General features: G+C 40.5%; 1 protein-coding gene across 1 annotated transcript in view; it reads left to right on the forward strand.

The window, feature by feature from the left end:
• The window catches only part of ntn1b (netrin 1b), a 56,767-nt gene extending 46,038 nt beyond the window's left edge, over positions 1–10,729 (forward strand). The window contains exons 6-7 of the mRNA XM_042504291.1: positions 1,750–1,824; positions 9,968–10,729. Coding sequence (XP_042360225.1) covers positions 1,750–1,824; positions 9,968–10,287 — 395 coding nt within the window. The 3' untranslated portion in view covers positions 10,288–10,729. The remainder of the gene's footprint in view (positions 1–1,749; positions 1,825–9,967) is intronic.
• The last annotated feature ends 5,070 nt before the right edge of the window (positions 10,730–15,799 follow it).

The raw sequence follows: 15,799 nt of genomic DNA on the forward strand, positions 1-15,799 counted from the left end.
CCCACGTCCCAAACCGCTCTTTTTTTTTTTTTTTTTTTTTGAGAGGGAGGAGAGGGGCGTTTTTTTCTTCCTCAATCATTACCCAGGCAACCTCATTCACACAGAGTATAATGGGGAAGAAAGGGGAAGACTGGACAGAGGGCTGGAAGAAATAATGAAGTTTGTCCATATTCAGGCAAGCTGAAAGGTCCCCTCTCTCTCTCAACTGCCCCCTCCTTTCTCTGCAGGCTGCCCAGCCCAGCTTTCCCACCCCCCCAGAAAAGAGCACAAGGCTTATTGCTCTGGGAGAGGCGGAGAGGGAGGGGGGCGACACTCAGAGATGATCTGGTTCCAATTTGTGTCAGTCAGTGGAAAGTGGAGGGAACAAATGATTTCAATTTTCAGTTTGGCCTCTGGTCCCAAAACTGGCTCCTTCATTACAAAAGGTAGCTGGCGCGGTGACAGAGTGACAGCAGCGGCCATCGATAAAGCCCTTTGGCAGGTTCAGGTAAAAAGGGACACCGCCGAGACATTAATCATAAGTCTGCGAGCTTCTTTCTCCCGGGGCCACAAAACGTTTAGCCTCCACTTTCTCGCCTCATGTGGCTCAGATGCTGCTAAAGGTCCCTGCTAATTTTCAGTAGGTCACTCGCTAATTTCCCCCCCGTGACCTTCCTTTGTGCGGCGGTGACCTCCGAAGCCCTCGGAGCTCACACAATGCATGCCAGGACACTGACGAGGGAGCAGGCTGGAGTGGAAAAGCTGGGAGGAGTGTAGTAAAGAGCGTGCTGACAGACACAGGAGCATCTGTGTCAGCTACAACCAGATTCACTGAAAGACATCTCAGAGACCCACAAAACCTGTGACGCAGAGGACCACATGCATCCCACTAGACCAGGGACTCTCAAATGGCTTTTTTGGGGGGGGGCACTTTTGTAAAATGACAGGAAGCCAGGGACCTGTCGCAGCAGTGCCATACATGTTATTACATTTTTAAAAGGATTTGGGGACAATTCTTGGATTTCTGGACATTTCCCAAAAATTTCCCAGATTTTAGGACATTTCTCGGATTTTAGGAAATTTCAAGGACTTTAGGACGTTTCTAGGATTTTGGGAGGTTTCTCAGATTTTAGGACATTTTAGGATATTTCTCGGATTTCAGGATGTTTCTAGGATTTTAGGATGTTTCTAGGACTTACGAACATTTCTAGGATTTTGGTACATTTCTGGGATTTAAGGAGATTACTTAATTTAAGGCATTTCTAGGATTTTAATCTGTTTCTAGGATTTTGGTATGTTTTTAGGACAATTTTGATTTTAAGAAATTTCTGGAGAAATTTAAGATGTTTCTGGGATTTTCAGATATTTCTTAAATACATTTCTTGGATTCTGGGATATTTCTAGGATTTTAGTACATTTTTAGGATTTTAGGACATTAAGGGCTTAGCTAGGACCTCTGTCAGGGGTGCAGGAGATCCTCCACTGGCACTTTCTTTGATAAACAAGCTCTATTTCGATGCTGTTTTATGCACTCTGGCACCTTATGTATACTAAAAGTACAAAAACAATTCCCAGTGTGAATCACTGCATTTTACTGTGAATTCGAAAATGGTTTGGGGGGCCACTGGCTCCCTATCAGGAGCCAGATTTGGCCCGTGGGCAGTAAGTTGAGTATCAGTGCACTAGACGCTGGTGTGATGATGCTTTAGTGTGATCGATGCAGGATGAAAGTAACTATCTAACTCTCTTTCCCTCTTTCTTTCCCCTCAGATTGCGAGTCTCACTGTAAAGCTTCGAAGGGAAAGATGAAGATCACGATGAAGAAGTACTGTAAAAAAGACTACGGTGAGTGAGTCCAATATGCAGGAATGTTTGCCGCCAGATGTCAGCCAGCAGTCAAAAGGTCAGATGTCTCAATTAATCAGACCCGAGCGACGCCAATCCACACCCTGGTGCTTTTCTGCATATTTCTGCGATGGCTTACTTACACAGCCTGAGGCGATGTCAGCTGACACAAATCAATCTGAAAACATTTTATCTTCCCTCTGCTGAGAGCTTTCATACACCAAACTGACAGCTGACAAACTGACAGAACTGAGGTTTACATAAACGTGGATAATTTTAAAGTCTGGACACATAAAACTGAGCTGTTCAAGACGTATGACCGTCAGCCAACAATATGTCACTGGAAATTGCTCGTTTTTGTGTATTGATACAGCTGATCTGATCACACAGGACAAGTGTTTTCATTGACATCTAATTCTTTTTCTGTTGTCAAGTAACACGTATGATGATACAGCTGAAAGTCTTTATACAAATGGTGAAAAATTATTGTGAGCTCGGTTCAGCAGGCAGCATTTACTCTCAGATCACTATTGAACGCTTGTACAGTCACACAACAGCAGAAATATCCCGTAAGGCCAGTCAGAACGGCTGCACTGTATTCATCTCCCTTAGATTAATCAGTCTCCACAGTGCTGTGTCAATGTGGGTGGAAGAGTCCTGCGAGACTGACTGTGGGCTTTTCCGAGGTGTTTTCAAAAGTTGTTTTATTTGTTGTAACTCTTCACATCAATTCACCAAAACAGCAAAGCAGGAATGCCTTATTGCACAATCAAAAACTTCATCAAAACTTGACATTTTCAGCCTGTAGGTTGTTGTTCCTCGCATATAAAAATGGTAAAATGCAAACAGTAGAGGGGGAGAGTGCCAGCCTGAGTAGTCGGCCAGTGGCAGGTTTATAGTCACAGTCTACATCTAGTCAAGACTAGTATTGTGCAGCACCTTTCATAATTTGTAAAAAATGATAACGCACATAAGGACATAAGGTATGGTGGAGTCTAATATGTTGTTGAGCTCCACAAAAACAAATTGGCAAATGTGGATCTATCTGTGTGCTGGTTACCAGTACAGATTTGTGCAAAATTTAAGCAATATCTTAATTGGTGTTATGCAGCTTCTCCTCTGGTGATAACATCCCAGTAACCATGGCAATGGATGTTCAAAACATTAGCAGCTTTATTTCTATTGCAGCCACCGCAACTGCAACTGTCAATATTTCCAGTCGAAGGCGACGTAGGCGTGTTATGGAGTGATAATGGAAAGGCGAGCCCTTTATACGTGTGATGCAATACCAGCTCTTGCAGCTCCTGCTGCATCATGAGGGAGCCAGTTCCTACTGACGAGCTCAGAGACACAGCATCATGTGACCTCATAGCATCATGTGACCTAAAGAAGCCAAAAAAGTGTTTCCATTGCAGTTTTGCGAAATATGTTTTTTCCAAATTGCCTGAAATACCACCTCATGCAAGCACATAAACTTTTTTAGTAAGTTTGTTAAATTCATGTGTTTCCATCCGCAAAAACCAACAAATTTAGAGAGGGGACAAAGAATGATAAGGGACACACCAAAGAATAATGATACAGGAAGTTTGCTGACAGAGTACGAGTTGCTTTGAAACCATTGTGATTGTACCGAATTTGGCAGAACTGTTGGAATACTGATTCTGACAACCAAACACACCACAAACAGATATTTAAATCCTGTCACTAGCTTTATTACAACATTTAAAGCTCGATCACTCGTCAGAACAGCCGGAGCAAAACACCACTTTCATTACCAACATGCACACGAATATTTTTAATGACGTCAGCTGTAAAAAAAGGTCTTTAAGAGTCAAAGTGTGGATGTCTCAGCTTTGGTAAGCGTACGGTGGATTTGCAGAGGAACAGACCACACAAGTATGGCAGATCAGCTCCATCCAGCTCAGTCGGCCCGAGGCATTTGGCAAAACTCTGAGACGTTTTAGAGCAAATCCCAAACTGATAAGAGACGCCAAAACACACACAGCAATCACATGAAGTTGTCAATGAATCCACAGAGAAAGTGGTGCAGCTGAAATACATCTAACAATGCAGTGCCAGGTAAATAAACAACATATTACAGGGTCTGAAATGATATATTAAAGCGTTGGTACCACCAGAATAAAGCGAAGACAGCTGTGTCTCACAAATCAAAAACTTGGAAGGAGAGGACGTTTTGATGATTGATACTGAGCCATTATGCTTCAAACAAAAACCACAACAAAGACGAGTATCATACCTGTAATTCCAGCACAGGAGGACATAAGAATAGAAAAGAGACTGTTTTTTTAAAATGCACTATCCAACTGTGCAGCTCTGCCTTTCACTCACATGGCAAACGATCCACTGCGCTCTTTGGATTTTCTGCACCATTAATCATCGCAATATAACAGTTTATCTGTTAACTGTGGATCCACATCTGTAAACCACAGAAACGCACATAAAAATCTTCTAAGGCCGATCCAATGTTACACAGGATGTAGTCTCCTCTCAGCCAGGTTTTTGCGAGCACTGTATCCTCTAAAAACACAGTAAGAGTCTGTAAATACATTTTTCTTTGTTAAAAATCACCCCGCTCGAACCCCTCCAGCTCCCCTAATATTGATTTCTTTCAGACAAACTTGTCTCTCATTCAAAATCATCATCGCTGAAACTTCATCTTTATAGACTTTAAACAGCGTCCAAGTGAACATTGAGCCAAATATATTTTATTCCCCCTTACAGTTGAGCAGACAGTAATTCAGGCCATTTGTTAAATTTTGCTAGGAAGCCAAATGCAGCCATTATTCATATTTCCACTGATTTAAATCTTAATCATCAGAGCTGAGACAAGCTCTGCGTCTATAAATCAGTCAGGCTGATTCAAGCAAAGCGGGCGGTTCCTGTTGCTTTTCCCTTTGAAGTTCCCCAAAAAAGTTTGGAAGCAGATGATTCTGCCTGAGCTGCGCTGAGGCAGGATGACAGACATCACCGCTTACAGGGTTCATACACATTTTTACCAATAAATTTCCACGACTTTGAGGCAAACTTCAAAGACCATCCGTACTCCGAAATGACCATCGATACTCCTTATCGGTTCTTTTTCATTACTATATAAAAGCTTTTCAAAATATAATTAATTAATTAATTAATAAAATAATAAATTCAGAACAGGATTAGAAAGGAATATTTACATATAACTTAGGGAGTGTGCTTTATTTGTGAGAGGAGAGGGGGTGTCAAATATTTTTTTCATGCACTGGGAGGGAGGTATGTTTTTTATTTTGGCTTTTAGGGGAGGGGCATATATATATTTAAATGGCTGTGTAATGTATTTATTTAACTGCTAGTATGTTTTCTTTAAAAAATGTAGGTCATTTTAAAAATAAGGAGATTTATGAAGAAAGAAGACTTTTAGGTGAAATTTAAAGAAAAATAGGATTTTTTGGGTTCTTTAAAATTTTTTGGCAATTTCTCTTTCTTAAAAAAGTTGAGCTTTGTTTTTTTCCTTTAATATTTAATATTTATTTGTTTTATTTTTTTTAAATGGTAATTTTTTTCTCTTAATTTTTTAGGTGATTTTTATGTTTTCTTTAAAAAATGCCACCCATAGCCAAAAACATTAAAACCCGAAATTATTGTTCAATTTTCAAATATCTGGCAATCCTTCAACACATCATGTGTTATTTCACAGGTTTGTCAAAACAAAATTCCATGACTTTTCCATAACTTACAGGGTATATTTAGATTTCTAAAACTTTTCCAGGTCTGGGAATTGCTATGTGCAAATTCCATGACTTTTCCAGGTTTTTCTTGAACCCCGTGCTTAGCATGCACTCCCTCCGTCTCGGCCTAATTCATTTCTCAGGCCTGTCGCCTTGCTTTTGTGGGTCTCTCCTCTGTTCTCTCTGGGGGCCACAACCCCCATGTGTGAGTGGTGCTGCAGGGCCCCGGGGGTCACGGGAAGGGGCCCTCTGTTTAAACACAGTTGTGCGCTCTGCCGGCACCGAGCATTCCTCGGGGCACAAACAGGTGGTAAATTAGGCAGACGGTGACGGATTGCCACCCCGGAGAGAAAGAAATATGTTTTGTTTATTCAATTTTTGTTTTTCATCACTGCCGTAGCTACGGAGACGGGGGATCACAAAGGGATTATATTCTCGCCTGACACCCTCCTCTGCACACACGCACCCTCCCCTGCTGCCACAGGGGGGGACAATGAATCAAAGGGCCGCATGTTTACCGACGCTCCGGGATAGTGCTCAAAGGCAGGGCCCCCCAGCCTCCCCGGCCACCCCTCTGCGCTCACCCAAGGGTAACAGGTCCCTGATCATTCACTCAGCTGATAACCAGAGGGGACAGGGGCCTCAGCGCGGTAATTAAGCGAGCTCTAATTTCATTAGCCCTTGCTTGTTGGTGGCATGCGGTGTCAAGCTGCAGCACACCACCCAAAGAAGATAAACCCAGCTGGAAGTTTGGCTGTGAAGGAGGCTCGGTTGGCAGCCATTGTGCGAGCGCAGGATCATCTCACACTTATCTCTCACCAAACAGTGTCAGCGTGCACTATTTTGTCATAGATTGTTTGACCCTGTGCCTCTCTCTGGTGTCTATTTAGCTCAGAGTGGCAGAAGGTGTGTGGATTTGTGTGTGTTTAAATAAGCGGCGCAGACTGAGAACATACTTGAGGCAGAAAGAGAAAGAGGCAGAGAGACTGGACGCTGTAACCGAGTCTCCTCGGCTCTGGACAGGAGAGCGCTATCTCCGCCGGATTCTCACGCTGCGGAGTTGGATGGGGCTCTGGGAGCAGAACCCGGATAGCTCATGAGGTCGGAAACACATCCCGATTCTCCTGGAACTTTTTCTGTGGCTGGGAAGACAAATAGTGGCCCCTCCTCCCTCCCCCTCACACACCCTTTATGTGTCTGGATGAAGGAGAGGGCTGCAATGAATGGCAGGGCTGTGAGAGCTCGCTCTACTCAGCCCAACAAACCTTCTTTCTTCTGAAATTGTGTGCAATTTGCTCACACCATGCATTGACACACATACTCAAACAGCCCACTCCTCCGGTTCTCTTCATTCTTGGCAGAGATGGCGGACGACTGATGAACACTGAAAGTGATCATGTTCAGCCAGGAAGGCAAAGAAAAAGCTAACATACCTAGCTGTTTGAACAAAATGAGAAGGAAATAAACTTTAGATATTATTATTATAGATGTTATCTTGCAAGTAGAGCTGGGCGATATATGGCTTTAAAATATTATATACACAATATTTTAAGGCTATATCGTGATATATTATTTTTAGATTTCCTTTTAACTGATGCTAATAACTAAAATCTAAAATTATTAAATGAACAATGAAGTTGAATACACTACTGCTATAATAACATTTCATAAAATATAGTAATCAAGTGAAATTAAGTACTTTTATCATAAAATTTTTAAAAAGTATTGTTATAATTAAATACATCAAAGCAGGATCTATGGTGCTTTTATTTTGAAGGGCCTGTCTCCTTTAAGTGTTGATTGTTTTTGTTGTGGACTTGAAGCTTTTGGCCAACGGTTAAATGTTAGCATCGACAGAAAGTTAAAAACATGCCATGGTGCCTTGAATCATGTCATCATCAATCATCATATATTACTAATATTTCCAATCGCACAGGTGCTCTGTGGTCGCAAAATGTGACCTAACAGTCACGAACAGAGCTCTAGAAATACAAACACACACTTCACTTGCTCATATGACTGCCACTACCACTCATGAAGTTACTGCTACTGCAGCAACGTTAAATGTGGTAATTTATTAAGCTGGAAACAAAAACTAACAGCACTCTAGTTCAGATATCAACAGTATTTGAAAATCCCTGTAGTGCTCCATGGTCGTGAAATGTGACTAAATAGTCACGACTGGAGCTCTGCAAACAGAAAAACAAACATCTCAGCTGCTCACACTACCACCGCAGTGCAGTCAAAGGTGATGATTTATTCTCTGTAAGCTGGAAACAAACTAACAGCTCTTCAGTAATTATCATTTTGGCCATAATCATGCAGTCTAAGAGCCATCTACTTCAGTACAACGTCTCTCCAGCTGATATCTCCAACACTCGGCAGCTCACACCAAAACAATCCAGATAAAATACATAGCGCTACAGGTAAGAGGAAAAATATGTATTATTGTTTAAGGGACAAACTGTCCATTTATAGCAGTAAACAGGTTACAGATAGAACATAAATAGACAAATTAAAGATTTGTTCCACGCACATGCAGCCGATTGTTACTCAGATCTTTCCCATCATCTAATTCAATCTCCTCCAGATTCGATTAATTCTCACAGTTGTAAGTAAACCCCCACACACTTCAGCGTTAATAGCACATCCTCACTAAACCCACGGGGGTAAAGCACTTCACTTCAAGCACAGATTAGCTCCATCACCGCTGAGCTGTTTGCCTCTTGTTGCAATCACAGTGATGGAGTAATGGCTGCGCCGCCTGACGGAGAGATGGGAGTGGGGGGGGTGGGGGTGGGAAAAAAATCAGTGCAGGGGAGCTTCTGCGGAGGGAGATTTACTCATTTCCTGGTATGAAAATATCCGTTACAAGTGGCGCTCCAATAGTTACCAGGTTTAGCTTAATGTAGCCTGAGGTTGTCAGTGTTCAGAGTCCAGCTAACACCTGACAGACCGATTTAAAAAGATCTGTTTCAGGAGTTATATTGTTAGCAGATGTGCCATTTTTCTACATTAAAAAAGAAAAAAATCTCTTTTGGCCGTTTATGTTTGCAATAAAGAACCTAATATCCAAAACTCAGCCCGGCCACCTGAAGGAAAAGTGTTTCTCTGCGTCTCACATGGAAGTGTGCTCTCAGATGTTCTCCACCGGGCCCCTTTGTGCTCGCACAGAGAGCGCTATGGCAACTGTTGCTGTAATAGGGAGTATGCTCAGGAGCACAACAAGGAGAGGTCAAAGGTCAGAGATGAGGGGAGGGACCAGTGACACGCAGCAAAGTCAGCGATTTCTGGGTCATGTTTATACAGGAGGTTTTATTGGACCTTTTATACAGCGTTGTATAAAAGAGTTGGCATCTGTGTGCGGCCTCAGACAGATGCCAACTCTTAAAAAAAGAAGGTGTTAAAGTTTATGTCAGCGGTTCCCAAACGTCTTTTGTCCGTTCTCCACAGCCCCAATGGATGTTATTTAACACTGTTGACAATATGAAAGTAGATATCATTACACTGTTTTTCATACTGCCAAGCTGCCTGTTTTTAGGCTCATTTGTTTTGGATTTGTAGCAACTGTTACTTAAAGTGCTTACTTCTACCTAACATTTTAACTGTTTATACATTACTTTTAGCAGTTTCAACTGTTTTATACACTACTTTTAGCTAACTTTTACAACTGTTTACACATTATTTTTTAGTAACTATTTTAAATGTTTACAGATTTCTTTAAGCTGTTTCAACAGTTTATTACTTTCAGCCAACTATTCAATTGTTTAATACATACAGTATACCAGGGGTACATACAGTTACCCAGGGGTAACCCAGGAATAACAGTACCATACAGTAGACCCAGGGGTACATACAGTAGACCCAGGAATACATACAGTATACCCAGGGGTACATACAGTTACCCAGGGGTACATACAGTTACCCAGGAATACATACAGTATACCCAGGGGTACATACAGTAACCCAGGGGTAAATACAATATACCCAGGAGTACATACAGTAACCCATGAGTACATACAGTATACCCAGGAGTACATACAGTAGACCCAGGGGTACATACAATATACCCAGGAGTACATACAGTAACCCAGGAGTACATACAGTAACCCAGGAGTACATACAGTAGACCCAGGGGTACATACAATATACCCAGGAGTACATACAGTAACCCAGGAGTACATACAGTAACCCAGGGGTACATACAGTACACTCAGGGGTACATGCAGTAACCCGGGGTACATATAGTACACTCAGGGGTACATGCAGTACACTCAGGGGTACATGCAGTAACCCGGGGTACATACAGTACACTCAGGGGTACATGCCGTATATTCCATGGGAACAAGCCTCCCTGGTTGGGTATCGTTAATGATACAAGCTATCGATTTAACGCTGGATTTTCTCTCCTCCTCTTCCAGCGGTCCAAGTGCACGTGCTAAAAGGGGACAAGGCCGGCGAGTGGTGGAAGTTCACCGTCAACATCATCTCCGTCTACAAACAAGGTGAGCACCGCATCCGCCGCGGGGACCAGCTGCTGTGGGTGCGCGCCAAAGACGTGGCCTGCAAGTGCCCCAAGATCAAGCCTGGGAGGAAGTACCTGCTCCTGGGTACAGACGACGACTCCCCCGGGCAGAGCGGCGTGGTGGCGGACAAGGGGAGCCTGCTCATCCCCTGGAAGGACCTGTGGGGCCGCCGGCTGAGGAAGTTCCAACAGCGTGACAAGAGGGGGAAGTGCTAAAAGTTGGCGAAGAGGAGAGATTGAGGGCGAGGAGGAGGCATAATATCGTCTCCGGATTGCGAGGAAGAGGAGAGGATGAATGAAAACATAAACTGGAAGAATAAAAGATAGAAAGACACAGGTGAAAAGTAGGAGAGATGGGGGATTGACTGAGTGCTGCTGCTCTGAGTCGGAGCGAAGAGATTAGTGTTTTTTAGGAACTTTCGTGAAGGAGCTCATTCTACATTTGTTCTGTCTCTGTTCGTCTTTCAAGGTTTGTTTTGTGTAATTGCAGAGTTTGCACCTAATGTTACAGATATGTCACGCCCTGACGATTTTACCCATGATGCCGCTGTTTTTTTAGAGTCCCTTATTTAGATGTTTTAACCCCTTGAAACCTGGATCGACACCAGAATCTTGTGTTACGTTTGAACGCCTTTAACAAGTGCTTGAACCTTTTAAACCTGAGCAAATTGGTTTGATTTCATTTGAAAACAGCTAAAAAGGCAAAGAGCAATTTGGCAAGAGATGTCCTAAAATTTTCACGAAATTAGGAAAAGCTGCTGATTACAATGACATTTTAGCCCTTTTTTAGTCATTTGACTCTTTTTTTTAAAACATTTTTCTTTTCATTTTTGTGCGCTAATTTTCAGGCATATTTTCTTGCAACTTTTTACAGGTTACTTGCTAATTTGGGGTAATTTTTTGTGAAGTTGCTCATTGCCTTCCTCCTGTGCTTTTGAAAGATTGAGCCAATTTGCTCAGGTTCGAGGGGTTACAGAGCAATGCATCTACTGTATCACTCTTCTGTTTTTCCAGAGGATCCATTTCCACTGTGCTGTGTAAAGCATTTTCGAGTTAAATGAAGAGACATTTCCTGGCATTGAGGAAATCCACTCATGTATGATAAGTTGCTCTTGTAACCTGCCAAACTTTGGATAAACTTTTTAACAGCTGAAAGTGAAAAAAATGTAAAATTATTCATAACTGTGGAAACATAATAGGTGCCATTCTGCCTGAGAGCTCCCTGCTCGTATGTGAGTGTTACCTCAGTGGGACGACTGGTGTCGTGGGAACAAAATGCCATAAAGATCCTCTGCTCGTTCTGTATAATGATCACATCACAAGTCTCTGCTCAGCGCTTCTCGATGTATCAACATTATGTTGTGGTTGTGACCTCTGCAATGTAAAGTAACCATACGCGCATACATAGACATTATTTTTAGTAGATGATGCCGTAGCATCGGCTAGTTGTAGAGTAGACATGTCAACCATGCACTTATTTTTTACTAGTCAAAAGTTTTAGAACATATGAGATATGTTCACATTTTTAGAAATGGCATCCAAAAAGAAAAAAAAAATCCCATATATGATGCAAAAAAAAAGCTGTATAGTTCAAACCCTCACTGCCTCACTGATGCAACCCAATTGCCAGAAAAATGTTGGCATTGTATATGTCTGCAAACCATGCATATGTTGCATGTGCATGCTATTATGTAGCCGAAATGCTGGAACTTCACGTGTCAACAACGCTGTGGTTAACGCACTGTCACGTTTAGGAACAAAAATGATTTGGTTATGATATTCTATTATATTTTGGGAGCACTTTCCCTGCCGAAAAAGCAGTGATGTCTTGTCAAAAAGCAACCACTTTGTATGACATTTTCCTGGCAGTAAATGCAAAACTATTTCAGTACAAAACCACCACTTTTCATGCCATTATTCTCGCTAGAAATTGAGCGATGTCTGCAATAAAAAGCAGCTTTTCATGGCACTATCTCAGCAGGAAACACAGCAATGTTTCTGTAAAAAACAACAGTTTTTTTTGGCAATATCTTGGCTAAAAATGCAGCACTGTCTCAGTGAAAACAAGTGCTTATTGTGACACTATTCTGGCTGGAAATGCGGCGATGTCTCTGTAATAAACCTTTCGTGGGACTATCTTGGCAGTAAACACGTCAATGTTTCTGTAAAAACAACCACTTTTTGTGGCACTATCTTGGCTGGAAATGAAACAATGTCTCTGTTTAAAAAGAATTGCTTCTCATGGCTCACTTTTCTAACCTCTATTCTGGCTGGAAATGCAGCAATTTCTATATAATAAATGGGCACTTTTTATGCCACTATCCTGGCTGAAATGCGGCATTGTCTCAATAAAAACAACTTTCTTATTGTTAAACTATTGTGGCTGGAAATGCAGCGATGTCTCTATAATACCTACCTCTGCAGGGAACACAGTAATGTTTCTATAAAAATCACTTTTTGTGTCTCTCTCCTGGCAGAAATAGCAGCAATATTTCAGTTAAAAGCAACTGCTTTTTGTGGCACTATCCCAGCTGGAAACGCACCATTGTAAAATAAAATGGCTTTTCAAGGCGCTATCTCTGCTGGAAAAACAGCGAGTCACTAAATCCTAACCGTTTTTTTTTTTTTTGGCCTCAAACAGCAATCAGCAGCTTGGCAGACATCTCGCTTAGGTGACACATCATCCACCATCCCCTCCACCTCCCGATGACAAAGTCAGCTCATATAATACCTCACTTTAGAAACGGCGATATTTAGAAACACTGATATGACACACATGAAACAAGCAAATGTAATTTGCGGTTTGGACGATGCCAACATTTTTTTCTGGCGACTTACGGCTGCTCTGTATGGACTCGTGTTTCTGGTTAACGGGAACAACCCAATTCGTCACGACAGAAAACAATAGTGTTTATTCTCTAATAGAGGACTAAATGTAAGTTGGATGTCCAAAACATTTGTAAGTGAGAGAAAACTGAAGAAGTAAAGCATCTCACTCATAAAAAAAAAAAAAAAGAGAGAGAATATTGACCTATCAAGCAATGCTCAAACCACTGACACAATGCATGCTCACTATTTACTTCAGCTGACTGATGGCTAACAATGATTGTGAATTATGTACACATTTACTTTGTATACAGTATTCAGTGTTGTGGGAAAAATAACCTGTGGAGTGATAAAGATATCACAGATGTTTATTGTACAGTGCGCTCAGCACGCCGTGTCAAACGCTCGCACCTCAGAGCGACTTTCTGAGGACTGGATTTCATGATCAAGACTTGGTACTCGACAAAAAGGCATGACTGATTGTCTACGTGTTATATAGCTGTATAGTATTACTTTTTTATTTTTATTTTTTTGTTAAACATTAACTAGATCTATCTCCTTGTGAACTTAACCAGAGTTTTAAATACTAGAGGCTTAATAAATGACAGACAAATAAATGAATGTCAGAGAAATGTCTCATGTTTACGTGAGCACCTGGAGGATCACACACACACACACACACACACAAATACATGGGTACACTCAGTACTCTGTGCATTATACTGTATGTATCTGAAATCTACAAGGCACTTATCGAGTCTCTGCCAACTCATCTGTACCGACACATTTAGTTTTGCAGGCGTTTGCAGAAAGGTACTTCTACCAGACTTCTGCTCTCCATGAATATTATATCTGAATAATTATCTGCTCATGTTTATACATTGGCTTGTAAATGTTGTTTAGCAGTGTCCATTGCAAATGGTTGTGTAATGTCTTGTAATACTAATATATTATGTTTATCACAAATGAATATATTTAATGATACATGAAACAATGTGGTTTTTGTGGTTTTTATGGTTTATTTTTTACTTTTTTTTTGCATTGAATTGTAGATGGCTGTAATGAAAAGTATTGATACGTGTTTGGCTATTGAACAGCCTGATAGAACTGAAAATTAATTCATCTGAAATAAAGCTGTGTAAAAAAACTAATTGAGGATGATCCCAGCTGAAATGACATTTTTTAACTCTTTTCTCCTCTTACATTTAAAAAGTGTCATTATTTTTGTCATTACAACACACTACATACTGAAAATTAAACTACTGTAACTGCGTTTACACCTAGAAAACTCAGAGGCAGCAGTATTCTTCATGTTTTGTCAGTTGTAATTGTAAGCTAGTATGTATTTTAACTTTGCTTGCAAAACATAAATACAAAATTATAAGTACTCAAGTCAAATAATTTCCTCGGAGAAAGCCAACAAACATGCCGCAGGATATTTTTAGCAACACTAAAGATTACAGGCCAAAAATTACAGTGTAATTATACAATAATTATTGCAAATGTAAACAGTATGTAAGTATGAGGTGAGAAGACAAGCAGTTAGGAGACAAAGGTGACGAAGACAGATAAATGGGGTAGTAATATTATTACTGGGTAACGAGGCACGAAAATGGGAAAAACAAGTTTGATACTGTTTATATTACAAAGAAATATGTCATTTTTTATTTCAAAATGATGACATTTACAAAACAGGACATAATTACTGAGCAATGTTTTGCCATTTTCATTACTTTTGTTGCTGAGGAACAAAACAAAAAAGGGTGCGCTTTTAACGCAATGTCCATAAAAAAGCTTATTAAAAAATAATAATACAAAATAAGAAAACGATTAAATACATGGCAAAAGTAAAGCTTTCTTATGATCCAATTCCAAAATCCATCTAACAATCAAAACTGGCGTCATGGAATAAACTAGATGACTGTTTCTGCCCCGTCTTATCATCAGATCATAAAGGAATAAGGAGCCATTACACTGAGGTTAACTGGACATATGGGTTTAATTGAAGTGAGGCCAGCTATTCATAAATTGAACAAATTACATGTTATATATTTATATTGTATTAAACAAGATAAAGCACTAAAAAAGTGTGAGAAAGCCTGCTTGTTACGGTGTAAGTTTTGGGTAAGCAGCCTCTTTTCACCACTTTTTACTGTAATTATAGAGTGGCTGGTTATGGGGTATGTTTAAGTTCATAATAAAGGTTTTTTGACTAAGTGAAAGTGCCACACATAATTAGATTTCTTGTCATGACATACAGTAGCTACTGTGAAAGGACCTGTGTAGTCTGAGCCAGCTGGTTCTGTCTGTACCCTGTAATTATTTATCATTTACCAGGTAATTAAAAAACAGTGTCGTTTCGGGGTTTCTACAGCTAAAGGCAAGATTTAAGCCTTTTTAAATGCCACTGAGAACCAAATTTAAGAGCAATTTACACTAACCAAAATTACAGGGTAAAAAAGAAAACATGAGCCGACATCACTTCGTTACTGCCCAAATGTAAACTGTAAAACCTGACTTTTTTTGTCTTGTGGCAGTGATGAGGGCAGAACAGAACTGGGAAATATGTGGCATTTGTGAAACCCTGAATTTAAGTCAGGCTCCGTTAAATTAAAATGTGTTACCACCTTAATCTCTCATTTGCCCTGAGAACCTAGCAAGTAAGCTTTCTAAAATTATTTTTTAAATTATAAAATTAGTTGAAAAGCAAGGTACAGGAGTGTAAGTGATTAACAGCTCAGCAGGCTCAAGGAGCACTTTACGCGCAATTTAATAATAATGTAACATTATGGAAAAAAAGAATCTTTACAATGATTATTTTGTACTAAAATGATGATTTCTTTCTTAATGATTAAGAAAATTAACATTACTTTTACTTTTGATGCCTTCAATATCCCCTTGT

Source organism: Plectropomus leopardus, chromosome 17, assembly GCF_008729295.1.
Source record: "Plectropomus leopardus isolate mb chromosome 17, YSFRI_Pleo_2.0, whole genome shotgun sequence".
Classification (NCBI taxonomy): domain Eukaryota; kingdom Metazoa; phylum Chordata; class Actinopteri; order Perciformes; family Serranidae; genus Plectropomus; species Plectropomus leopardus.